General features: G+C 47.6%; 2 protein-coding genes across 36 annotated transcripts in view; one reads left to right on the plus strand and one right to left on the minus strand.

Annotated features, from left to right (window-relative positions):
• The window catches only part of SFI1 (SFI1 centrin binding protein), a 109,843-nt gene extending 104,443 nt beyond the window's left edge, over window positions 1-5,400 (minus strand). For all 21 annotated transcript variants that reach the window (XR_012418818.1, XR_012418817.1, XR_010578377.2 and 18 more), the window contains exon 1: window positions 5,182-5,400. The gene's annotated coding sequence lies outside the window, so the exon portion shown is untranslated. The remainder of the gene's footprint in view (window positions 1-5,181) is intronic.
• Window positions 4,747-26,605, plus strand: part of EIF4ENIF1 (eukaryotic translation initiation factor 4E nuclear import factor 1) — a 65,919-nt gene continuing 44,060 nt past the window's right edge. For 4 of the 15 annotated variants that reach the window (XM_045363784.3, XM_045363785.3, XM_074003935.1 and 1 more), the window contains exons 1-2: window positions 13,380-13,496; window positions 14,446-14,568. In XM_045363784.3, coding sequence (XP_045219719.1) covers window positions 14,473-14,568 — 96 coding nt within the window. In that variant the 5' untranslated portion in view covers window positions 13,380-13,496; window positions 14,446-14,472. Of the gene's footprint in view, window positions 5,041-13,239; window positions 13,286-13,379; window positions 13,497-13,686; window positions 13,957-14,445; window positions 14,569-26,605 lie in introns of those variants that run through there. The other 11 variants (XM_045363780.3, XM_074003937.1, XM_074003938.1 and 8 more) reach the window with 5 other exon arrangements.

The following is a 26,605-nucleotide window of genomic DNA, read 5'->3' on the forward strand; positions in this document are numbered from 1 at the left end:
AGCTGTATTCCTAGGTATTTTATTATTTTTGTGGCAACTGTGACTAGGAATTCATTCATATTTGGTTCTCTGCTTGCCTGTTGTTGGTGTATAGGAATGTTTGCAATTTTTGCACATTGATCTGTATCCTGAAGCTTTGCTGAGGCTGGTTATCAGCTTAAGAAGCTTTTGGGCTGAGACGATGGGGTTTTCTAGATAAAGAATCATGTCATCTGCAAAATGTTATTTTCTAATTAAGGAAACTGAGAGGAGACGAGCCACACTCAAAAGGTGTGCCTGCTTCTTTCTTCGTGTCTAGATGCTTCAGCACCTTCAACTTCCCTTCACAAAAACACCAGTAGACGCCAAGATTTCTTGTTTTTCTTCAGATTAATTTTTATGGTTATCAGTGTTACCATGTAGAGTTTTCATTTTCTTTCTTTTGTTTTTTTAAAGACAGAATTTCTGGCCAGGCACAGTGGCTCACGCCTGTAATCCCAGCCCTTTGGGAGGCTGAGGCAGGCAGATCACTTGAAGTCAGGAGTTCAAGACCAGCCTGCCCAACATGGGGAAATCCCGTCTTTATTAAAAATACAAAAGTTAGCCAGGCATGGTGGTGGGCACCTGCAAACCCACCTACTCAGGAGGTTGAGGGAGGAGAATCACTTGAACCCCTGAGGCAGAGGTTGCAGTGAACCGAGATTGTGCCACTGCACTGCAGCTTGGGCGACGGAGCAAGACTGTCTCAGAAAAGAAAAAAAAAAAAAGACAGGATTTCCCTCTGTCGCCCAGGCTGGAGCGCAGCAGTGCAATCACAGCTCACTGCAGCCTCCACCTCCTCAGGCTCAGGTGAGCCTCCCGCCTCAGCTTCCCAAAGGGTTAGGATTGCAGGCATGAGCCACCATGCCTAGCCTTTTTTCTTTCTCACGCTGTCATCCACGGTCTCATGCTATTATCCAGGCTGAAGTACTGTGGCACCATCACGGCTCACTGCAGCCTCAGCCTCCCATGCTCAAGCAGTCCTCCCACCACAGTCTCCCAAGTAGCTGGGACCACAGGTATGTGCCACCATGCTCAGCTTAGTTTTTATTATTTGTAGAGACAGGGCCTTGCTATATTGCCCAGGCTGGTCTCAAACTCCTGAGCTCAACTGATCTATCCACCTTAGCCTCCCAAAGTGCCTTTTTTTGTGTGTAGAGATAGGGTCTCACTCTGTCACTCAGGCTGGAGTGCAGTGGTGTGATCACAGCTGACTGTAATCTCAAACTCCTGGGCTCAAGCAATTCTCCTGTCTCAGTCTCCCATAGCTGGCACTACAGACAGGAACCACTGCACCTTGCCTAGTTTTCATTTTTTCTTTTTCTTTTTTTTTTTTTTTTTTTGAGACAGTCTCGCTCTGTTGCCCAGGCTGGAATGCAGAGGTGCAATCTAGGCTCACTGCAACCTCTACTTCCTGGGTTCAATCGATTCTCCTGCTTCAGCCTCCCATGTAGCTGGGATTACAGGCACGCACCACCACAGCGGGCTACTTTTTGTATTTTTAGTAGAGATGAGGTTTCACCAGGCTGGTCTTAAAACTCCTGACCTTAAGTGATTTGCCTGCCTCAGCCTCCCAAAGTTCTGGGATTACAGGCATGAGCCACTGCGCCTGAGCCCATTTCTCATTTTCAATTAGTGATCATTTCTATCAAAAATATTCATTAGGAACTGAATAAATTACGACATAGTTTTTTTGTTTTGCTCTGTTTTTTAGTGCCAGGAATAGTAGTGTTGTGGGTTGAATTGTGTTCCCCAAAAAAGATTTGCTGAGATCCTAACCCCTGCTACCTGTGAATGTGACCTTATTTGAAAACAGGGTCTTTTCAGAAGTAATTAAGATGTAAGTTACGATGAGGTCACGTGGGAGTAGGGTGGGCCCTTAATCCAAAATGATCTGTCTTTCTTAAAAGAGAAGACACAAGGGACAGATACCCTGGGCCTTCAGGGAGAGGATAAGACCTTGATTTCAGACTTCTAGCCTCTAAAACTGTGAAAGAATCAACTTCTATTAGTTTTAAGCCACCTGGTTTGCGGTACTTTGTTACAGCAGCCCTAGGAAACTAATACAAGTAGTAAGACAGAAGAGTAAGATTTAAGTAATGGTGGAGGCAAGCTAACAGGGTGAACGTGTCCTATGTTGAGTAATTGTGATGCATTTACCAGATGTTTCATTCTACAAGAATGAAGTCACCCTTATAATCAAGGTCACATATTTCAATGACAATCAGACAAGGAATTAGCCAGTTTATCCATACAAAACGAACAATCCTTACTTACATCAAACCAATGTCCTAGATTTTCTGATACCACACTCCAAGTAACAGAGCTCATCATAAGTGACTATTTCTACAAATAAATCAAATAGAAGGAGTATTCAAATAGTGACTTTTGGTGAAATACTGCTATAATCAATGTGTCTCTGCCTTGGGTTTCTGTCATAATGATTCTGTGGAATGTCCTTCGTGGTCAAGGACCCCCTTTTGTTATACACTCATACCAGCATTCTACCTATTTGTACATGTCTGCCTTCTCCACTAAAATATAAATTCCATGAAAATAGGAATCATATCTGATCTTCTCTCCACTGTATCTCCAGCCTCTAAAACAATGTCTGTAACCTCACAGATAAAATACACACATACTGGAAAAACTAGGACACAGGTTTGCTTTCAATAAGGACATGTATGAATATAAACTTGCTTATAAGTTGGAATATACATAATGATAATCAAATATAAAACACGGCCGAGGACGGTGGCACATGCCTATAATCCCAGAACTTTGAGAGGCTGAGGCAGGTGGATCACCCGAGGTCAGGAGTTTGTGACCAGCCTAACAGGTGAAACCCCATCTCTACTTAAAAAAAAAACAAGCATGGTGGCGAATGCCTGTAATCCAAGCTACTTTGGAGGCTGCAACAAGAACGCTCGTACCTGGGAGGTGGAGGTTGCAGTGAGCCAAGATTACACCACTGTACTCCAGCCTGGGCAACAAGAACAAAACTCCATCTCAAAAAAAAAAAAAAAAGTCTAAGAAAAACTAAAATTATTAGGTGTTGACTCCCAGTTAAACATGTAGATTGACCTTCTAAGGTGATAGTAAAGAATACAAAGGAACAAACCATAAGGTTAAAGAGATGAGAGAAGAGATTATAGGACACCAGCGATTTCCACATTTTTACAAGGAAAATGAAGTGGCCTAACAGGTTTGAGGAAATGAAAAACTTTGATTTGAGGATACCAAAGGAAAGCGGGCCACACAGATTTCCAATCCTGTCAGACAGGGTATTCAGGTCCCTTCTGCTGTCCTGCTTCCAACATTCTGGTAGCTAGATGGTACCTTTCAGGCAGGAGACTGGAAAAGTCTTCTCAGAAAACACTAAAAACTAACAGATCTCCAGATTCTGAAACATGTGCTTTACTCTCCATCAATGAAAAAGCAGACTTGTCCCTAGATTACCCTAAAGTGAAGCCCATGAACCCCGCAGTCCTGCTTAGACACTAGGAGCTTCCAGCTAATTTCTCAGTTACACATTTTTTTTTTTTTGAGACGGAGTCTCACTTTGTTGCCCAGGCTGGAGTGCGGTGGCTCAATCACGGCTCACTGTAACCTCTGCATCCTGGGTTCAAGCGATTCTTCTGTCTCAGCCTCCTGAGTACCATCACACTTGGCTAATTTTTTTCTATTTTTGGTAGAGGAGGTTTCACCACGTTGGCCAGACTGGTCTTGAACTCCTGACCTCAAGTGATCTGCCCGCCTCAGCCTCCCAAAGTGCTGTGATTACAGGCATGAACCGCTTCCCCTGGCCAGCTTACAACTTTTCTTCTGCAGCTTCCTCATCTCTCCCAGTCCTCACAGAACTGAAGAGAATTAGGGTCTTGCTCAAAATTAGGTTTTGGTTTAAGAAAACATTGTGGCTAGTTTGATCTTCTATCCAGACTACTAAAAGTTTCTCCATATCAGCAATAAGGCTGTTTAGCTTTCTTATCCCTGGTGTGTTCCCTGGAGTAGCACTTTTAATTTGCTTCAACAACTTTTTCTTTATATTCACAACTCGGCTGTTCGGTACAAGAGGCCTAGCTTTCACGTTATTTCAGCTTTTGATGTGCCTCCTTCACTAAGCTTAGTCATTTCGAGCTTTTGATATAAAGTGAGACATGAAACCCTTCCTTTCACTTGAACACTTAGGGTTCACTGTGGGGCTATTAATTGGCCTAATTTCAATATTGTTGCCTCTCAGGCTACAAGGAGGACCGAGAGGGAGGAGATAAACAGGGAACTGGCAGGTAGGTGGGGCAGTCAGACACAACACTTAAGTTTACTGTTTTATACCAGTGAGGTTCATGGCGACCTAAAACAATTGCAATAATAACATCAAAGATCACTGATCACAGATCACTGTAACGGTATACCTGAAATAAAGTTTGAAATATAGCGATAGTTACCAAAGTGTCAGTGATAGGAAGTGGGCACATGCTGCTGAAAAACTAGTTGTTCGGCGCAGGACTACTTGCTACAAACTTTCAATTTGTAAAAAACACAATACCTATTAAGTTCAATAAAGCAAGGTATGGCTGTACTCAAGTCCCTAGCATCATTCATTCAACAAATATTTACAACACATCTACACAGCACTTAGGAAACCTGAACAGCCTCCCATAAAATAAAAACATGCACCCACCTCCCACGCGGGGAAGGCTTCAAGGTTTGTTTACTGCGTTACCCCCTGCGGGCTCGGTGGGGGAAGGTCGCCCATACACCAGCCCTTCCGCTCTCCTGGGCCACTTAGCCGGGAGAAGGAAACCCCTCATTTGGATCCGCGTACGCTAAGAAGCATTGCGTAGACTCGAGCACCGGCCAGGAGCGCACTAGACGCCTGGGAGGATGCGGTGCCCCCGGGGCGCAGGACAAGAAGCCGAGGAGACGCGGTGGGAGAGGATAGCGGGAGAGGATGGCAGGCTCCAGGCCCCGTCCTGCGCCCTCTTGTCGCACTTCCTCCATTCCCGCACCACAGACCCGCAGGTAGGCAACATCACCTGCACTTTTAGGGGAGGAAGCAGAGGCTCGCACAGATTTCACCGGACTCGGAGGGACCCGACTGAGCTCCCTGCCGGAGAGGCCGAGCCCATAAGAGGGTGGGGACGTTAGGATCGGGCCTCGTACCTGGGGAAGCCGAGCCATCGGGCCTGACGCTGGGAGAAAACCCGGCGGGAGAGGGCGGTCCGGGACCTGCTTCGTAACTCCCGCGCGGCCCACGCCAGCCTCAGCGCTTCGCGCGCCTCTAGACGCCAGTCTCGCGCCGCGCCCGCCCTTGTCTCCACGGCGACGCGGCGCGCACGAGGACCACCCCATTCAGACCCCGGGGCTTGCGCAGCCTCAGTCGGGCGGGTGGCGCACGACCGGTCGCTTTTGCAGCAGCCGCAATGAGAGTCGGTTCCGAGGGGCGTGGGGAATGCACCGTCTGGGCATCCCCACTGACAGTCTTTGGCTCGCTAGCTTAGCTCTGAGCTCAGGTTGTACATGTCTGCCTTCTCCTCTTAGACGAGAGAAGTGGGAGGCATTCCGAGGCGGAACCCCGAGTTAACACCGCCCGGGGTCGAGCACTAAGGATGAGGTTCCAGCTGGGAGGTGGCTGCGAACGAAAGTCTTCTTTCCCTCACTTCCGGGCTCGTGCGTGAGCCTCTCTGGCTTTTGGTTCACGGGGAGTGGAAACCGGAACCCGTGGAGTATGACCCGCCCATGCGTGTACCCGGCAGATTGCTACAACTTGCACTTGGAGGGGAGAAGTCCCATGGCCCCCGAATTAGAAATCCCAGGCTTATCTCTTTTTTTAACCCTTCATTTGAAAATGTAATTAATAAGCACTCCTTTTTGTTAAATTTTTTAATTTGGGCCGATCCTAATAAAAACAGGAGTGGGAGGGGTAAGTGGGACTTTTGAAATACTTTTTTACTGTGCTTTGTAAAACGTTTGAAAGCACGTGAGATTCCTGGTGCAGACACTAAAAGCAGTAGTTACTTAAATACTTGAAAGATTTTACGCTAAAAACATGAGGAAAATTAACTTGTTGGGTGTCTCGGGGTTAGAATCACAGATAATTTGTATTTTTGTCCTATTTTCTACATGCTAATTTTTGCAATTAAAACATTTATTATTTATTTATCTATTTATTTTGAGAAGGAGACACCCTCTGTCGTCCAGGCTGCAGTGCAGTGGCATGATCTGGGCTTACTTCCACCTTCACCTCCCGGGTTCAAGCGTTTCTCCTGCCTCAGCCTCCCAGGCGCACGCCACCACGCCCGGCTAATTTTTTTTTTTTTTTTTTTTTTTAGAGAGACGGGTTTCACCATGTTGGCCAGGTGAGTCTCGAACTCCTGACCTCAAGTGATCCCCCCGCTTCAGCCTCCCAAAGTGCTGGGATTACAGGCGTGAGCTACCGCACCTGGCCCTGAGGCGGATCACTTGAGGTCAGGAGTTCGAGACCAGCTTGGCCAATATGGTGAAACCCCGTCTCTACTAAAAATAAATTTTAAAAAAAAAATTAGCCGGCCGTGGTAGTCCCAGCTACTGGGGAGGCTTAGACAGGAGAATCGCTTGAACTCAGGAGGCAGAGGTTGCAGTGGGCTGCGATCGTGCCATTGTACTCCAGCCTGGGCAACAAGAGCAAAACTCTGTCTCAAAAACAAACGGCCGGGCGCGGTGGCTCAAGCCTGTAATCCCAGCACTTTGGGAGGCCGAGACGGGCGAATCACGAGGTCAGGAGATCGAGACCATCCTGGTTAATACGGTGAAACCCCGTCTCTACTGAAAAGTACAAAAAACTAGCCGGGCGAGGTGGCGGGCGCCTGTAGTCCCAGCTACTTGGGAGGCTGAGGCAGGAGAATGGCGTGAACCCGGGAGGCGGAGCTTGCAGTGAGCTGAGATCTGGCCACTGCACTCCGGCCTGGGCGACAGAGCGAGACTCCGTCTCAAAAAATAAAAACAAAAAAACAAAAACAAGGCCGGGCGCGGTGGCTCAAGCCTGTAATCCCAGCACTTTGGGAGGCCGAGACGGGCGGATCACGAGGTCAGGAGATCGAGACCATCCTGGCTAACACGGTGAAACCCCGTCTCTACTAAAAAAAATACAAAAAACTAGCCGGGCGCGGTGGCGGGCGCCTGTAGTCCCAGCTACTCGGGAGGCTGAGGCAGGAGAATGGCGTGAACCCGGGAGGCGGAGCTTGCAGTGAGCTGAGATCCGGCCACTGCACTCCAGCCTGGGCGGCAGAGCGAGACTCCCTCTCAAAAAAAAAACAAACAAACAAACAAACAAAAAAAACAAACATATTTTAAAAGGAGTTCTACTTTCTCGGACATCAATGCCAGTGTCTTAGGGACAACTTTCATCTGAAGTTAATGTGGCCAAGTAGTTTTAAAATAAGTTAGTAAGCTTCAAGGTTGTAATTAACAGTATAACTAGGCCGGGCGCGGTGGCTCAAGCCTGTAATCCCAGCACTTTGGGAGGCCGAGACGGGTGGATCACAAGGTCAGGAGATCGAGACCATCCTGGCTAACACGATGAAACCCCGTCTCTACTAAAAAAAATACAAAAAACTAGCCGGGCGAGGTGGTGGGCGCCTGTAGTCCCGGCTGAGGCAGGAGAATGGCGTAAAAACCCGGGAGGCGGAGCTTGCAGTGAGCTGAGATCCGGCCACTGCACTCCACCCTGGGCGACATAGCGAGACTCCGTCTCAAAAAAAAAAAAAAAAAAACAGTATAACTAACCTATTCGCTGTAATTTAGCCTAAGTACTTATATAATTATGTAGATTTATATAAATTACATATTTAGGATAAGTCAATAAGCATTCTTTCTAGATGATTTGAGCTAATTTCCTAATGCTTTCTTCCTGTCATAGGCATTTACCATCCTCAGCTTTCACAAATTTAGGAGGGATGAAAGGCATTTCCATTTTGAGTTACAATGAAAATAATTAGTCTTGTCAGGAAAGATTAGAAGATAACAGTATATAATAATAGCTAGGACAAGGACATCTTAGAGGCTGGGCACGGTGGCTCACACCTGTAATCTGAGCATTTTGGAATGCTGAGCCAGGAGAATTGCCTGAGCCCAGTAGTTCAAGACCAGCCTGCGCAACAGAGTGAGACCCCCCCCCCCACAATCTCTACAAAATATAAAAAATTTGACCAGACGCGGTGGCTCACGCCTGTAATCCCAGGACTTTGAGAGGCCAAGGTGGGTGATCACTTGAGGTCAGGAGTTTGAGACCAGCCTGGCCGACGTGGTGAAACCCCATCTCTACTACTAAAAATACAAAAAGTAGCCAGGCGTGGAGGCACGACCCTGTAATCCCAGCTACTCGGGAGGTTGGGGCAGAAGAATCGCTTGAACCTGGCGGGGACGGTTGCAGTGAGCCAAGATCCCGCCACTGCACTCCAGCCTGGGTGACAGAACAAGACTCTGTCTCGAAACAAACAGAAAAACTAAGGGTTACCCTTGGAGCAAGAAAAACTGAATGTAGGAAAAAGCCCATTTAGAGAAGTGCAATCCAGCCTGCTGTGATGAGGCTGCTGAAAGGTCATGGCCTGGCATTAAGCTCTCTCACAGGTGCTCTCATGATTTCTGGGTTTCTAGTATTTTCTTCTTTTCTTTTTCTTTTTTTTTTTTTTTTTTTTTTTTGAGACAAGAGTTTCACTTTTGTCCCTCAGGCTGGAGTGCAGTGGCACGATCTCGGCTCACTGCAACCTCCACCTCCCGGGTTCAATCGATTCTCCTGTTTCAGCCTCCCAAGTAGCTGGGATTACAGGCATGTGCCACCACGCCCAGCTAATTTTGTATTTTTAGTAGAGACGGGGTTTCGTCATGTTGGCCAGGCTGGTATAGAATTCCTGATCTCAAGTGATCCTCCCACCTCAGCCTCCCAAAGTGCTGGGATTATAGGCATGAGCCACCATGCCCGGTCAGTTTCTAGTATTTTCTTTTTTTTTTTTTTTTTTTTTTTTTTGAGACAGAGTCTTGCTCTGTCGCCCAGGCTGGGGTGCAGTGGCCGGATCTCAGTTCACTGCAAGCTCCGCCTCCCGGGTTTAGACCATTCTCCTGCCTCAGCCTCCCGAGTAGCTGGGACTACAGGCGCCCGCCACCTCGCCCGGCTAGTTTTTTGTATTTTTTAGTAGAGACGGGGTTTCACCGTGTTAGCCAGGATGGTCTCGATCTCCTGACCTCGTGATCCGCCCGTCTCGGCCTCCCAAAGTGCTGGGATTACAGGCTTGAGCCACCGCGCCCGGCCTCTAGTATTTTCATTTGCTTCTCTGCTGTTCTTGGACTAATTTCCCTGACTGGCTGAACCTTTGAGACCCCTTATGCCAAACTTTGGGCCAACAATTTGGACCTAAACCAAGATCTACACACACTTAGTAAAGAACTAAAATAATTTCCCTCTCAAAGAGCTTTCCCAAGCTGATATTTGAAAATTGGTTATTAGTTGCAGGAGGGGACATTTAGAATTACAAATTATTGGCCTGGCACGATGGCTCACACCTGTAATCCCAGCACTTTGGGAGGCCGAGGTGGGGGAATCACATGAGGTCAGGAGTTAAGACCAGCCTGGCCAACATGGGGAAACCCCATCTCTACTAAAAATACAAAAGTTAGCTGGGTGTGGTGGCACAGGCCTGTGGTCCCAGCCTCTTGGGAGGCTGAGGCATGAGAATTCCTTGAACTCAGGAGGCGGAGGTTGAGTGAGCCGAGATTGTGCCACTGCACTCTAGCCTGGGGGACAGAACAAAACTCGGTCTCAAAAAATTACAAATTACAGACCGGGTGCGGTGGCTCACGCCTGTAATCACAGCACTTTGGGAGACCGAGGCAGGCAGATCACGAAGTCAGGAAATCGAGACCATCCTGGCTAACGCGGTGAAACCCTGGCTCTACTAAAAATACGAAATAATTAGCCGGGCGTGGTGGCAGGCACCTGTAGTCCCAGCTACTTGGGAGGCTGAGGCAGGAGAATGGCCTGAGCCCCGGACGCAGAGCTTTCTGTGAGCCAAGATTGTGCCACTGCACTCCAGCCTGGATGACAGAGCGAGACTCCCTCTAAATAAATAAATAAATAAATAAAAATACAAAGTATCAGGCCGGGCATGGTGGCTCATGCCTGTAATCCCAGCACTTTGGGAGGCTGAGGTAGGTGTATCACGAGGTCAGGAGTTTGAGACCAGCCTGACCAACATGGTGAAACTCTGTCTCTACTAAAATACAAAACTTAGCTGGGCGTGGTGGCACGCGCCTGTAATCCCAGTTACTCAGGAGGCTGAGGTAGGAGAATCTCTTGAACCGGGAAGGCAGAGGTTGCAGTGAGCCGAGATCACGCCATTGCACTCCAGCCTGGACAATGCAGCGAGACTCCTTCTCAAATAAATAAATAAATAAATAAATAAATAAATAATCCTGCCAAGGAGAGTAACATTCAAAAGCTACAATAAAACAAGAATTTGCAAGCATCTAGCTTTTGCCAGGCACAGGTGAAAGAAGTTTATGGAAGCCTCCCTTAGATTATTACCTTTTTTCCTAGGTAACAAGTGAGACTTTGAGAGGTAAGAAATGAGTTGAGGCCAAGGTTCTACAAGACATTAAAGGAGCCTAGTGGAAAAAAAGTAGGTCCTAAGTAGGATAGACCAGAGGGCTCAGGATATTAGTTCCAGCTATCAAATCATGACAGCTGCAATGCCCTGGGCACTGATTTCATGTATGGCTTGTGGTAGTTTAAAACATGCCTACACATTCCTTGACATTCCTCCCATATAGAGGTGGAGTCTAAGTTCCTTTGCCTTGAATATAGGGTAGCCGTGCTGACTCTAAGGAACAGAATGTGGCACGTGGCAGAACTGATTCCAAGGCTAGGTTAGGAAAGGCAATACAGCAACTATCATCTGGCTTTCTTGTTCATTCTCTGAACACTTGCCCTTAGAATCCAGTCGTCATGTTTCAAGGAAGCTCAGGCCACAGGGAGAGGCCATGTCTAAGTGTTCCAGGGACAGCTCTAGTGGTCCCAGGTCTTAGGTGACAGCCACCATCAACCACCAGACATGTAAGCTTTTAGGGGACCCTAGGCCCCATCCTTTGGGCTGCCCCCACTGGTGCTGAATGGATCAGAAACCAGCTGGCCCAGCGGGAACCAGCCCATTTTGCAGATTTGAGAGCAAAATATAAATAATTCGTTTTAAGTCACTGAATTCTGGGGTGGTTTGTTACACAATAGTAGGTAACCAGAAACCCGTAATTTCTGGATTTCTAGTATTTTCTTTTTCAAGAAAGGTCAGGTCCGGTGGCTCATGCCTGTAATCCCAGTGCTTTTGGAGGCTGAGGCAGGAGGATTGCTTGAGGCCAGGAATTTGAGACTAGCCTGAGCAACACAGCAAGATCCCGTCTCTGCAAAAAATCGTTAAAAATTAGCTGGGTGTAGTGGCAGGAGCCTGTAGTTCCGGCTACTTGGGAGGCTGAGGCTGGAGCAGTGAGCTATGATTGTGCTATTGCTTTCCAGTCTGGACGACAGAGCAAGACTCCATTTCCCCCTAAAATAAAATAACCAGAGCAGTGGTTTTAATGTTATCTTTAATTCCCTCTACAAGCCTGAAAAGTAGGTATACTGCGATCCCTTTCTGAAAAATGAGGAAAGGGAGATCCAGGTGGTGAAATGCCTGGCTCAGGTTTCACACTAATTGGCAGGGTCAGGATTTAGCAGCTTCAAAGAAAGCGCCTTCTGCACTACTCCAGGGAGTCTCTAAGACACTAAAGGGGATTAGACCTGTTTCCCACAGCTTTAGGAAGAATTTGGATTCCAAAAACAGCTTGATTTTTAAAATCATAAAAACACCTGCTGTATTATCACCTACAACGTATCTCTGTATAGGCTTAAAAAGGCTCAGCAGCTTTATGGGTTATATAAGGCTTTTTACCCACCTTACTCTGTTTAATCTTAACTGCCCCATGAGCAGGTTATATCATCTTCCCAATTTCACAGGTAAAACTAAGGATAGATGGAAAGACTAACTCTCCATAGCCTGTAGGAGGTGGCAGAGATGAGAATGCAAACTCGGGCCTGACTGGCATGTGTTTCCCTCTGCCTCTTGCCTGCAAAAAAATAGTTGGTAAGAAACACACTTTATTCAGTAATACAAACGAAAAGAAAAAGGTTTTCTGTTGCCAAGATTCACAAGGGAGCCGAGTGAGTGGTCACTCACTGCTTAACACTCTAATTTCACAAGTGAAGAAAGTGAAGTTCCAACAACATAGGCCTCTTGGAAGAAATGTAGACGTCGCTGTCCTTTAACGAGGAAAATTGCGTTCTCCTTCGCGCCTATGTATCCCTTCACACCAACGCTGCGAGTACCACAGGGCAGAAATGGGTGCTTGTGGTATTCCTGCACATAGGACCTCCTCCCCAGGACGGCAGTTACCCGCACTGCTCACATATTTGCATTTCTGTGGCCCCCCTGTCAGCCGACTCTGCAATACGTGGTAAGCGCTTGACATTCGCCGTCTCATTTCCCCAACTCCACTCGCACTTCCCCTTTCCGTGCAGGCTAAGGACAGATTCAGGTAACGGGAGGGAAAGAACATTTCAATGAATGTCAGTCGCCTTTATCTCTATCAAAGCCAGTCGTGACAAGTTTGTCTATTAATGCAGCAACCAGTACTGTCGCATAAGCCTCATAGATTTACAGAGAGGCCATTTTAGAAACACGACCGAAACTTAGCGAAGTCAGCTTTGCCCAAGATCACGCCAGTCGCACAACAGCTGAGGTTCGAACCCGCACCGGGAAGGCTCGGAGGACCCCAATCTCCTATCTCAAATTCCCCACTGCCGAAGCCCCACGGTTCTCTGCCGATGCGAACCGTGCAAACACACGGGTGGTCGCGCCACACGCCGCGCTAGCCGCCAGCCCAGGCCCATCTCGCCGCCGCCTCCCCGGGAGAGTGTCGTGCCCCGAGTCTCGGGTCCCAAGTGCCACCCGCTTTGCCCCGCAATGCGCGTGGGAATGCGGTGGCGGCGGCCTCGGGGCTGCCCGCGGCGACCGCCTGCGCGCACGGGAGCGGGCTTCTGCTGTCCCCGCCGCAGCCTCCTCCTCGCCACCACCGCCTCCCCACCGCCCGGCCCGCGCAGGGGCTGGCGTCCGGGGGGCGTGCGGCGATGCTTCTTTTCCGCCCGGCACCGCTGCAGCCACCTCACATCCGGGCGCGCGGCGGGGAAGGCGGCGCCGGGGCCCGGGTGCGTGGAGGGAGTTATTAAGGGGGAGGGGGCCGAAGAGGAGGGGCGGAGGGCCGGGCTGCAGTTACGGCGGCTGAAGAGAGACAGCCCGAGCGGGTCGGGGTGGGGGCGCAAGAGCGAAGGCTGCGGGGAGCGGCGCTGGGACCGGCGCGGGCGACTGGGAGGGGAGCGGCGGCCGAAGCAAAGGGCCGCCAAGCGGCGGAGGCACCGAGTAAGGGCCGGCGGCGGTGGCGGCTGGGTCCGGGGCACCGCGCGCCGGTGCTCGCGGGTGTAGAAGGGGCGCGGGCGCATTGCTCCCGGGGTCGCGTGCGTGAGCGCGGGCGCCGGGGCGCCCGCAGAGGGTGAGCAGGAGCGCGAGGCCCGCAAGGCGGCCGGCGGGTAGCCGGCGGGCTGGCTGGGGGGGGACCGAGCCGCCGGGCCGGGGAGGACGGCTGCGGGCCTGCGCCAGCTCCAGCTCGAAGCGCCCGGGCCAGGAGATTCGGCCTCCCTGCTCCCTACGGCCGGCCGCCCCTCAGTGAGTACCGTCCCCGCCCTTCCTCCGAAGGAGGCCGCTGGGCCCGGGCCTGCGTGAGGGGCTGCGGGTTGGGGTCGCGGCCCGGGGAAGCCAAGTTTCGGAGCTGAAGCCGGTGCTCGCTCTTTCCTTGCCATCGGCGCCCCTGACATGGCCACAGGTGCGGCTGGCCGGGCGAGGGGCGCTCGGGCCCCGTCCCCAGTCCCTGATCCCCGGATAACAAGGGGCAGCTGGCGCCGTCCATTGGCAAGTGACAGGCACTTTACAACAGACTTCGCGGGTTCCCAGCCCAACCAGTCTTCTGCCTGCCCCCAGTCCGGGAAACTTCCCCACCAGTCTTGAAAGATCTCCCTGGGTGGCAGCTCCTAATCTTGGTTTCTCTTTGTATTAAAGCTGCTTAAAGGTTATATACCTTGAGTTGGGCACCTTCCGCTTTTTACCATGTTGATGCTTAGGATACTAGGAGAGATAACTGAGTACCAACGATTCTATCTCCGAGTTCTAATTTATAGCATAATTTTGGGGTGGGGACTTATTTTTAACACGAACTGTTTTAAGAGGTTAAAACGTTTCAGCCTCTGAAGAAACAGCCAAGATTTTTGAAAACTTACTGTTCTCGGTGACAATTTTGTGCCGATTTATCTTCCAGGTGCAGAGCATTGTAGACCGAGGAGCCATGGATAGGAGAAGTGTGGGTGAAACAGAAAATGGAGATACTTTCCTTGACCTGAAGAAGCCACCTGCCTCCAAATGCCCCCATCGCTATACAAAAGTAGGGTTTGCCACTAATGAAATAGTGTTTCTTTTAGGTGGGGAAGTTCGTAACATTGTATAACCATTTAATTCCTATTAAGTGGTAATCTCACTCTGACTCACTACATGGACTAAATATTAACTAAATTTAGTAGAGCATTACTTTGAACATTTTTCTGCAAGTGCAGATACCCAGAGTTTAAGCTGGAATTTGCTTTAAGAGGTTTTTAGGTGAAGGGAATGTAGGCTTAGATTTTTTTTAAATTGCAGATCCGTATACTTTGTAAGTTCTGTAACAGCTATGTAATTGGTATGTTATTGATTTACATACTGTACTCTGAGGATTAAAGCTCTAGGATGCGCCACAAAATTAGTGTCCTCTGTATTGATGTTTCCTTAAGAAGCAGATTCCTCATAGGAATGCTGTTGAGTGTGCTTGGTGGGGTAACTGGATTTTTCAATCCTATTTTTTTACTTTCTATTACAAATTGGATATGGACTCAAAAAAGTAAGGCTTCAGTCATTTCCCCTAGCTGAAAACTGGAGATGTTTAAACTGCTTGTCCAGATGACTGCTTTTGGGAGAGAGAGGAAGTCATATTTATTAAGGATCTTGCTTCAGTACATGTCTTGTTGGCTACTGAATGTTTCTGAAGAGGTTGACAGGACTCGAATTGTAAATTCATTTCTCGGTCCCTAAAATGTATCAGACTGGTTCCCATAAAACTTGCTTAACAGTGTTGAAGCAGTTGGGACACTGACGACAAGAACGGTTATATCCTAATTGGGCCCACATCCATATATCCTTAGTATGGACTTTTAAAAAAATTTTTTAATTTTATTTATTTATTTATTTATTTTGCACGCGACAGGGCCTCATTCTCTCGCCCAGGCTGGAGTGCAGTGGTGCGATCATGGCTCACTGCAGCCTGGACCTCCTGGGCTCAAGCCATCCTCCCGTCTCAGTCTCCTGAGTAGCTGGGACCACAGGCGTACACCACTACGCTCGGCTAGTTTTTGTATTTTTTATAGAGATGGGAATTCGCCATGTTGCCCAGGCAAACTCCTGGGCTCAAGCAATCCGCCCACCTTGGCCTCCCAAAGTGTTGGGATTACAGGGGTGAGCCACTGTGCCAGGCCTCAGTCATGGCTCTAACATGGCTAATTGTCCCTGGCTTCCTGGAATACTGACTGGTTAATGCTTTAAAGCCAGCCCTTGTTTATGTACTGGTGCACTACTCTTACCTACTTGATAAAGTATCAAATGCTGTCAGCTTAATATTCATTTTCAGCACTGAAGAAAACTGCTGTAAGAGAAATGTTTTCAGGTGTAAAGCGTTCTTGGTTGATTGCTGTCTTAGGATGGTCTGTTTTGGCATGACAGCATGTGAGCTGATAGAAAACTTTTTCCACATTCAGATTTGGTCTTGCCAAATATGTCTTCCCAAATATATTTCTCTCAAACCTGAGAATGTTTAGAGTAGTGTTTCACAACTTAGATTCATTTCCTGAAATGGTGACAGGTGAATTCTGAATGGAGAAAAGCCATCAAATGAAGTGAAATGGAAATCTTCCAGTACTTATTTTTTTATTTTTGTTTTTATTTTTTGAGACGGAGTTTCGCTCTTGTTGCCCAGGCTGGAGTGCGGTGGCACAATCTCGGATCACCACAACCTCCCCCTCCTGGGTTCAAGCGATTCTCCTGCCTCACCCTCCCGAGTAGCTGGGACTACAGGCATGCGCCACCATGCCCAGCTAATTTTTGTAGTTTTAGTAGAGACGGGATCTCGCCATGTTGGCCAGGCTCATCTCAAAATCCTGACCTCAAGTGATTCACCTGCACCAGCCTCCCAAAGTGCTGGGATTACAGGTGTGAGCCACTGTGCCCAGCCCCCTTCCAGTACTTTTTGTTTTGTTTTGTTTTGTTTTGTTTTGTTTGAGCCGTAGTCTTGCTCTGTCGCCCAGACTGGAGTGTAGTGGCGTGATCTTGGCTCACTGCAACCTCTGCCTCCCTGGTTCAAGTGATTCTCCTGCCTCAGCCTCCCAAGTAGCTGGGACTATAGGCGCACGCTGCCACACCCAGCTAATTTTGTTTTTGTATTTTTATTTATTTATTTATTTTTGAGACGGAGTTTCATTCTTGTCGCCCAGGCTGGAGTGCAGTTGTGCTATCTCAGCTTACTGCAACCTCCGCCTCTGGGGTTCAAGTGATTCTGCTGCCTCAGCCTCCCAAGTAGCTGGGATTACAGGCATGCGCCACCACGCCCAGCTAATTTTTGTATTTTTAGTGGAGATGGGTTTTTGCCAGGTTGGCTGGGCTAGTCTTGAACTCCTGATCTCAGGTGATCCAACTGCCTCAGCCCCACAAAATGCTGGAATTACAGGTGTGAGCCACTGTGCCTGGCCTATTTTTTTTATTTTTTATTTTTAGTAGGGACGGTTTCACTGTGTTTCTGGTGTCAAACTCCTGAGCTCAGGTGATCACCCACCTCGGCCTCCCAAAGTGCTGTGATTATAGGTGTGAGCCACCGAGCCCGGCCCCTTCCAGTACATCATCATCATTATTATTATTTTTTTTTTTTTTTTTTTTGTATTTTAGTAGAGACGGGGTTTCACCGTGTTAGCCAGGATGGTCTCGATCTCCTGAACTCGTGATCCGCCCGTCTAGGCCTCCCAAAGTGCTGGGATTACAGGCTTGAGCCACCGCGCCCGGCCCTATTATTATTACTATTGAGATGAAATTTCGCTCCTGCTGCTCAGGCTGGAGTGCAGTGGTGTGATCTCGGCTCACTGCAACCTCCGCCTCGCAGGTTCAAGTGATTCTCCTGCCTCAGCCTCCCGAGTGGCTGGGATTACAGGCATGTACCACCATGCCCGGCTAATTTTGCATTTTTAGTAGAGACAAGGTTTCTCCATGTTGGTCAGTCTGGTCTGGAACTCCTGACCTCAGGTGATCCACCTGCCTCAGCCTCCCATGGTGCTGGGATCATAGGTGTGAGCCACCGCACCCAGCCTTTCCAGTACTTTTTGAACTAAAGTTCTAACCGGTTGTCTACTGGTAGAGTCCAGGCAGAGAGGCTTTTGAATCACTTTCACACACTGATCAGAGGTTAACATGTATATTTCGGCCAGGCGCGGTGGCTCATGCCTGTAATCCTAGCACTTTGGGAGGCCGAGGCGGGCGGATCACAAGATCAGGAGATCGAGACCACAGTGAAACCCCGTATCTGCTAAAAATACAAAAAATTAGCCGGGCGCAGTAGTGGGCGCCTGTAGTCCCAGCTACTCAGGAGGCTGAGGCAGGAGAATGGCGTGAACTTAGGAGGCGAAGCTTGCAGTGAGCCGAGATCCGCCACTGCACTCCAGCCTGGGCGACAGAGCGAGACTCCGTCTCAAAAAAAAAAAAAAAAAAAAAAAAAGTATATTTCATCTTTGTGTATGTTTCTATCTTTATGCTTAAGTCATTTTTAGGAAGATAATTTCTCTTTCTTAGGGTAGGACTTATGTTTCTTTGCAGTAAAGATTAAGAACCTCAGTATTGTCCATTTTTGACAGTCCAACCTCAGAATTCTGTCATACTTAGATAAATGTGCCTTGAAGAACTGGTTAAAAGCATTTTTTAGCTTAATGACAGTGGAGCTTAGATTTAAGTCTTTTCTACCAAATTAATTGGAAATAGGTTTACTTTCTACTCTTAAGAGGATTTAGTTAATGACAATTTTAGGATAGTGTTTAGGCGGTGTTAGGGTAGTACTTTCATGTTTTTCAACACTCTAGTAATTTTATGCGGGACTTGGGGATAACGAAGTCTTCTCCCTTTAAAGAGAGCTTGAAATGATTATATGTTACTAGCACTATAATAAATATGTTAGTTCCACAACTGGAATAATACTCAAACCATCCTTCTTCCTTTTCTATATACTGAGATCAAACTACTGGAATAAATAGACTAATGATGTTTCTGCCACTTCAAGTTCATGGGCTAGATCTGGAAGCAGTAAAGGGAAACTGTTCTCATTGGTGATTTTGAGGTGGAGTTTCGCTCTTGTTGCCCAGGCTGGAGTGCAATGGCGTGATCTTGGCTCACGGCAACCTCCGTCCCCCAGGTTCAACCTATTCTCTTGCCTCACCCTGCTGAGTAGCTGGGATTACAGGCATGTGCCACCACGCCCAGCTAATTTTTGTATTTTTAGTAGAGATAGAGTTTCTCCACGTTGGTCAGGTTGGTCTCGAACTCCCGACCTCAGGTGATCTGCCCACCTTGGCTTCCTGAAGTGCTAGGATTACAGGTGTGAGCTGGCCGGTGACTTTTTTTTTTTAATAGGTGGTGTATTCTGTGGAAACTTGTAGGTGTGTATGTTTACTTACAGGGTCAAAAAAAGACATTGGCCCCTTAACCTTTGATCCTTCTTAGTTTAGTGTTCAGTTGCTTTCTGCGATAATGTTAGTAGTTTGTTGTTCAGAACTCAAAGAGTTTTTGTTTCTCCCCCATGAGTAGAAGAAGTACAGATGTTTTGGTCAGGTGCTTTTCAGGATAATGTACCAGAGTTTCCTTTTGTGCTAAGACATCTTTAGTTCAGCTTGTTTCTCAAATGTTAATATGCCTGGGGAATCATGTTTAGGCCTTGGGGAAGGAATTCTGAGTGGTAAGGAGGGGTGGTCCTGAAGATTCTGCTTTTTAACCCACTCCCAAGTGGTGCACATGTTGCTGGTCCACTGACTATACTTTGTTTTTTTTTTTTTTTTTTTGAGACGGAGTCTCGCTCTGCCGCCCAGGCTGGAGTGCAGTGGCCGGATCTCAGCTCACTGCAAGCTCCGCCTCCCGGGTTCACGCCGTTCTCCTGCCTCAGCCTCCCGAGTAGCTGGGACTACAGGCGCCCGCCACCGTGCTCGGCTAGTTTTTTGTATTTTTTTAGTAGAGACGGGGTTTCACCGTGTTAGCCAGGATGGTCTCGATCTCCTGACCTCGTGATCCGTCCGTCTCGGCCTCCCAAAGTGCTGGGATTACAGGCTTGAGCCACCGTGCCCGGCCCACTGACTATACTTTGAGTATCAAGGCTTTAGTCTTCCTTAGAAAACTTGATAAATGGTGTTGGTGGTGTCAAGTAACTCAGAGGATGCGTAGTTGTTATTTGGGGTTCAGATGATGTTCATTGTGATTCCAAGAATATCTTAGGAACTCAAGTTAGAGTCACATTGGGTGCTTTCAGGCCTACTCCTAAACCTCAGTGTGGGATGGTTATAAGTGGGTTTATCATATGCACCTGTTACCCTGAGGGTCTGGAGCCCCTAAGTTGTAAATGCTGGTCTGTTTTTTAGGCCAGATTCCTAAGACCAAAAGCTATATCTTGGTAGTATCTAAGTATGCATTTTTAAAGTGATTGGATCCTGTTGAAGGACTTTTGGAGGTTATAGAGTGGGGTCTCACCTGAAAGTTGTGGTTTAAAAGTGGTTTAGACAATGGTTCTCAAAGTGTGGTCCCTGAACTAGCATTAGCATCATCTGGTAACTTGTTAGAAATACAAATCTCAGGCCTCTTCCCAGTGGTATTAAAGGAGAAACTTGGGGAGTAGAGCTTAACCTTCTGCATTTAACAAGCTCTTCAGGGGATTCTGACTCTGGTTCAAGTTTGAGAACCATTGGCTTAAGAAATGATCACCTCCTAGGCCGGGCGCGGTGGCTCAAGCCTGTAATCCCAGCACTTTGGGAGGCCGAGACGGGTGGATCACGAGGTCAGGAGATCGAGACCATCCTGGCTAACACGGTGAAACCCTATCTCTACTAAAAAATACAAAAAAACTAGCTGGGCGAGGTGGCGGTCGCCTGTAGTCCCAACTACTCGGGAGGCTGAGGCAAGAGAATGGCGTAAACCCAGGAGGCGGAGCTTGCAGTGAGCCGAGATTGCGCCACTGCACTCCAGCCTGGGCGACAGAGCGAGACTCCGTCTCAAAAAAAAAAAAAAGAAATGATCGCCTCCTGACTGAGTGTAGTGGCTCACACTTGTAATCCCAGCAGTTAAGGAGACTGAGATGGGAGGATTGCTTGAGCCCAGGAGTTCAAGACCAGCCTGGGCAGGATGACAAGACCCTGTCACTACAAAAAAAAATTTAAAAATTAGCTGGGTATGGTGGCATGTTGCCTCTAGTCTCAGCTACTCAGAGGTGAGGGACAGGGGACTGAGGTGAGAGAATCGTTTGAGGCTGCTGTGAGCCATCATCGGGTCATTGCACTACAGCCTGGGCAACAAAGAGAGATCCTGTCTCAAAAAAAAAAATCACCTGGCAGTGCTGCTAATTCAACTTTCTCTTCACCAGAGGCACTTGTTCACCAGTTATTAAGGAATATAATACCTGCTATTCTGTTAGCAATGCCGTCTTCTGCTTGAAATACAAAATAGAAATGTTTTAGGCCATTCCGCTATTCAAATCCATGTGGCTTTTTTTTTTGTTTTTTGTTTTGAGATGGAGTCTTGCTCTGTCGCCAGGCTGGAGTGCAGTGGCCCGATGTCGGCTCATTGCAACCTCTGCCTCAGCCTCCTGAGTAGCCGCAGACTACAGGCGTGCGCCACCACGCCCAGCTAATTTTTTTGCATTTTAGTACACATGGGTTTCACCATGTTGGCCAGGATGGTCTCGATCTCCTGACCTCATGAGCCACCCACCTTGGCCTCCTAAAGTGCTGTCATTACAGGCCTCAGCCACCACGCCCAGCCTCAGATCCATGATTTTTTCTTCAAGTGAACAGACTCTTTTTTTTTTTTTTTTTTTGAGACTAAGTCTCACTCTTGTCACCCAGGCTGGAGTGCAGTGTTGTGATCTTGGCTCACTACAACCTCTGCCTCCCAGGTTCAAGCAATTCTCCTGCCTCAGCCTCCTGAGTAGCTGGGATTACAGGCATGTGCCACGATGGCCAGCTAATTTTTGTATTTTTAGTAGAAACGGGGTTTCACCATATTGGTAAGGTTGATCTCAAACTCCTGACCTCAAGTGATCCACCTGCTGCTGCCTACCAAAGTGCTGGGATTACAGGCGTAAGCTACTGCACCCGGCCAAATAGACTAATCTTATAGAGGATACATACGTTATGCTGTTCTTCTTTTGCTCCTGTATTTTGCCACTGATTCCTTATTAAATGACTGTCACCTGCCAGTTGGACAGGGAATAAAAGCAGAGACACTCAGAACATTCGCTTGATACTGATGAGTGTTAAACATGCATGTTAAAGGTAAAAGTGAATGTTGAATTATCTTAGTTTAACTTCATGTGGAATTTTTTTTTTTTTTTTTGGAGACAGGCTCTCACTGTGTTATCCAGGCTGGAGTGCAGTGGTACAGTTAACTCACTGCAGCCTTGAACTCTGCATTCAAGTGATCCTTCCACCTCAGCCTCCTGAGTAGCTAGGACTACAGGTGTGTGTCACCACACATGGCTTGTTTTTTCATTTCTTTGTAGAGATAGGATCTCATTACATTGCCCAGGCTGGTCTCCAACTCCTGACCTCAGCAATCCTCCTGCCTCAGCCTCCTAAAGTGCTGGAATCACAGGTGTGAGCCACTGCATCTGGCCCCATGTGGACTCTTCATAACCTTGACTAGTTACAAAATGGCATTATTGTAGTCATTAGTGTCTCCAGGGATCTGTAAAGGAGGCCACCCTAATTCGTGTGGTAGGCCAATTGGTCATAGCAGTCAGGACAGCCATGTTTGTCTTTCCTTTAAAACAATCAGGAAAATGGACAAGCAGTTGATGTGACTGACTTGAGTAATCCTAGCCTTCTTGGATATAATCAGAAGACTTGAAGCCAATCTGCAGAGAAAAGAGTAACTGTGATTTAAATCCTAGGTTGAAACAGGAATCAGGTGGTCAGTTTTTCCTGTATAAAAATCTTCTTTGATAACTTTAAATGTATCTTTCATAAACTGAGTAGTAACTCTAACAGGTGACATTTCTGTGACAAATTTAGTTACAAACTTCTTAAGCTAATATAAGGATACCTATTTATGTTGGAGAAGGTAAAATTGTGGTATGAAAAGTCATTGGGAGGACAAGGTGGGAGGACGAATTGAGCCCAGGAGTTCACTACCAGACTGGACAACATAGTGAGACCCCATCTCTTTAAAAAAAAAAAAAAAAAAAGCCAGGGGTGGTGGTGTGCACCTGTGGTCCCAGATACTCAAGAGGCTAAGGTGGGAGGATCACTTGAGCTTGGGAAGTTGAGGCTGCAGTGAGCTATGATTGCATCATTGCACTCCAGCGTGGTCAACAGAGTGAGACTCTGTCTCGAAAAAAAAAATATTCAATCTTAGTGTGTCGGCTGTCCAGAAAACCTATCTAACTGGAAGTTCTTAGAACGGGCTGGCTGGTAAGACCGTAGAGAATAGCTTCTGACTGCTTTTTACTACCTGTTCCTTTTTGGTTGTTGTTGAGACAGTCTTGCTCTGTCGCCCAGGATGGAGTGCAGTAGCACGATCTTGACTCACTGCAACCTCCACCTCCCAGGTTCAAGTGATTCTCCTGCCTCAGCCTCCTGAGTAGTTGGGATTACAGGCATGTGCCACCATGCCCAGCTAATTTTTTTTTAATTTTAGTAGAGACAGGATTTCGCCATGTTGGCCAGGCTGGTCTCAAACTCCTGACCTCAAGTGATCTGCCCACCTTGGTCTCCCAAAGTGCTGGGATTACAGATGTGAGCCATTGCACCCGGCCTCTGCCTGTTCCATTTGTTTTAGTTTTATTTTGTTTTGTTTTGAGAGGGAGTTTCATTCTTGTTGCCTGGGCTGGAGTGCAATGGTGCAATCTCGGCTCACTGCAGCCTCCGCCTCCCGAGTTCAAGTGATTCTCCTGCCTCAGCCTCCCCAGTAGCTGGGATTACAGGCGCATGCCTCCATACCCAGCTAATTTTTTGTAATTTTAGTATAGATGGGATTTCTCCATGTTAGGCTGGTCTCAAACTCCTGACCTCAAGTGATCCGCCTGCCTCACCCTCCAAAAGTACTGGTATTACAGGTGTGAGCCACCACGCCCGGCCAGGAATATTTCCCTTTTAATCCCCCTTCCATAAATTTGACTTACATGAAATTCTACATAATGTCAGAATGTCCATCAGAATGCATAGTTGCTTCTGCATAGGATTTCTGCAGAAAGAAATGGATAAGGATTTTAACCATTGTTCTTTTGGGCTTTTGTTGAGATTCATTTGCTTTCCACTTTAATACTGATCACCAAAAATGGGTGTTCATAATAGCAATTCCCCAATAGGTTTTGGGAGGCTTGACCCATTTTCTTTAAGGAAGGCTGCTGCAACTAAGAAAATATGTTTATGCTTCCTTGGGTGTGTGATTTTTGGGCAGTTAGCAGCTTGTTCTTGCCTAGTCAGGATTTAGTAACCTGTGCAAAAAGTGAAGTCTCAGGTATTAACTCTTGTATTCTCCGTATGGTAATCTTAATGAATTCATTCGTGATCAGTAGGTTCCTATGGGTTAACACTTTCCAGGCTAGGGACAGTGGCTCACACTTGTAATCCCAGCACTTTGAGAGGCTGAGGCAAGATGATCACTTGAGCCTAAGAGTTCAGACCAGCCTGGGCAACACAGCAAGACCTCATCTCTACAAAAATTTTTTTTTTTTTTTTTTTTTGAGACGGAGTCTCGCTCTGTCGCCCAGGCTGGAGTGCAGTGGCCGGGTCTCAGCTCACTGCAAGCTCCGCCTCCCGGGTTCACGCCATTCTCCTGCCTCAGCCTCCGGAGTAGCTGGGACTACAGGCGCCCGCCACCTCGCCCGGCTAGTTTTTTGTATTTTTAGTAGAGACGGGGTTTCACCATATTAGCCAGGATGGTCTCGATCTCCTGACCTTGTGATCCGCCCGTCTCGGCCTCCCAAAGTGCTGGGATTACAGGCTTGAGCCACCGCGCCCGGCACAAAAATTTTTTAAAATTAACTGGTGGGGGCTGGGCGCGGTGGCTCAAGCCTGTAATCCCAGCACTTTGGGAGGCCGAGGCGGGTGGATCACAAGGTCAGGAGATCGAGACCACAGTGAAACCCCGTCTCTACTAAAAATACAAAAAATTAGCCGGGCGCGGTGGCGGGCGCCTGTAGTCCTAGCTACTCAAGAGGCTGAGGCAGGAGAATGGCGTGAACCCAGGAGGCGGAGCTTGCAGTGAGCCGAGATCGCGCCACTGCACTCCAGCCTGGGCAACAGCGTGAGACTCCGTCTCAAAAAAAAAATTAACTGGTGGCATGCGCCTGTAGTCTTAGCTGCTTGGGAGGCTGAGGCAAGAAAGATCACTTGAGCCCAGGAGTTTGAGGCTGCAGTGAACTATGTTCGTGCCACTGCACTCCAGCCTGAGAGTGAGACCCTGTCTCAAAAAAAAAAAAAAAAAAATCTCCAAAAGGATAGATTAAAAAAAAAAAACCTCTCCAAAAGGGTAATACCACATCCTTTCTTGAAATACTCATAAGAAGGGAGCACTCCTAGTTAGAGTAGGCACTTTCCAAGTATTCTGTCTTTAGCCACGGTTGAATGCTTTCTTTGAAAATATCCCAAAGGGGTATTTCCACGAATAATGTTAAGGGCTCTTGATGAGATGGCAAGTTTAAGAACTCTTCTCTTGGCCAGGCATGGTGGCTCACGCCCATTATCCTAACACTTTGGGAGGCCAAGGCAAGCAGATTACCTGAGCTCAGGCAGCCTGGCCAACATGATGAAACCGCATCTCTGCTAAAATACAAGAACAAATTAGCTGGGCACAGTGGCTCATGCCTGTAATCCCACCACTTTGGGAGGCCGAGGTGGGCGAGTCACCTGAGGTCAGGAGTTCGAGACCAGCCTGACCAACATGGAGAAACCCTGTCTCTACTAAAAATACAAAATTAGCCAGGCATGGTGGTGCATGCCTGTAATCCCAGCTACTCGGGAGGCTGAGGCAGGAGAATTGCTTGAACCTGGGAGGCAGAGGTTGCAGTGAGCTGAGATCATGCCACTGCACTCCAGCCTGGGTGACAGTGAGACTCCATCTCCAAAAAAAAAAACTTGAGAGACTGGAAGACCTAAAGGGGCGGGGACGAGAGTCATCTGCCTATGTGAAGCACTGGACTAGGCACACAGGACATATTATGTGGACAGTTATAAAGAGAGCAAACTGTTTTGTTTTGAGACAGAGTCTTGCTCTGTCACCCAGGCTGGAGTGCAGTGGCTCCATCTCGGCTCACTGCAAGCTCCGCCTCCCGGGTTCCCACTATTTTCCTGCCTCAGCCTCCCGAGTAGCTGGGACTACAGGCGCCCGCCACCACACCTGGCTGATTTTTTGTATTTTTAGTAGAGACGGGGTTTCACCGTGTTAGCCAGGATGGTCTCGATCTCCTGACCTCCTGATCCGCCCGCCTCGGCCTCCCAAAGTGCTGGGATTACAGGCGTGAGCCACCGCGCCCGGCCCACAGTTTCTTATTTTTAAGCTAATACGGTTTTTCTGTTCCAGGATTCCATCCAGGATACCATATTACATTTAGTTGTTCTCTCTCTTTAGGCTCCTATTTTCCTTTTTTTAAGACTGTTACTTCTGGTAAAGTATTTTTTGATTCCCCATCAATAGGACCAAAATTAGGCTTTTCTGGATGTTTTGTGGTTGTGTTAAAGTGTTAACCTTTCCCAGGTGACTCCTAAATAAATAAGTAAAATCATTATAGAGTTCAGCAAACAACTGTAGTAGTAATTGAGAACACCTATTGGGATCCCTGTTACCTTTGGAGGTAAAGGTTTCAAACAAAACACCACTTAGAAACTTCTGTACATTAAGAATTTACACATTTAAGTGTGAAAGATTGTCTTTGAGTTAATACAAGCACATTAGGGTTCTTAGTTTAGTATCTGCATGGGGTAGTAAGGGAATATGTGATAATCTTTAGTTACTTCTAAGAGTAAAAAATTGCTTTGCAGTGGTTTTTCCTGTAGCATTATGTGTAAGTATTTACTATATTGCAAGGTCCTTCCTGTTTCTACTAGAAAAATTTTAAGCCCTTTTGTCCTTAGGATTTCTGTATTGTAGTAATATCTGATACCTTC

The sequence above is a fragment of the Macaca fascicularis genome, chromosome 10 (assembly GCF_037993035.2).
Source record: "Macaca fascicularis isolate 582-1 chromosome 10, T2T-MFA8v1.1".
Taxonomy (NCBI): Eukaryota; Metazoa; Chordata; class Mammalia; order Primates; family Cercopithecidae; genus Macaca; species Macaca fascicularis.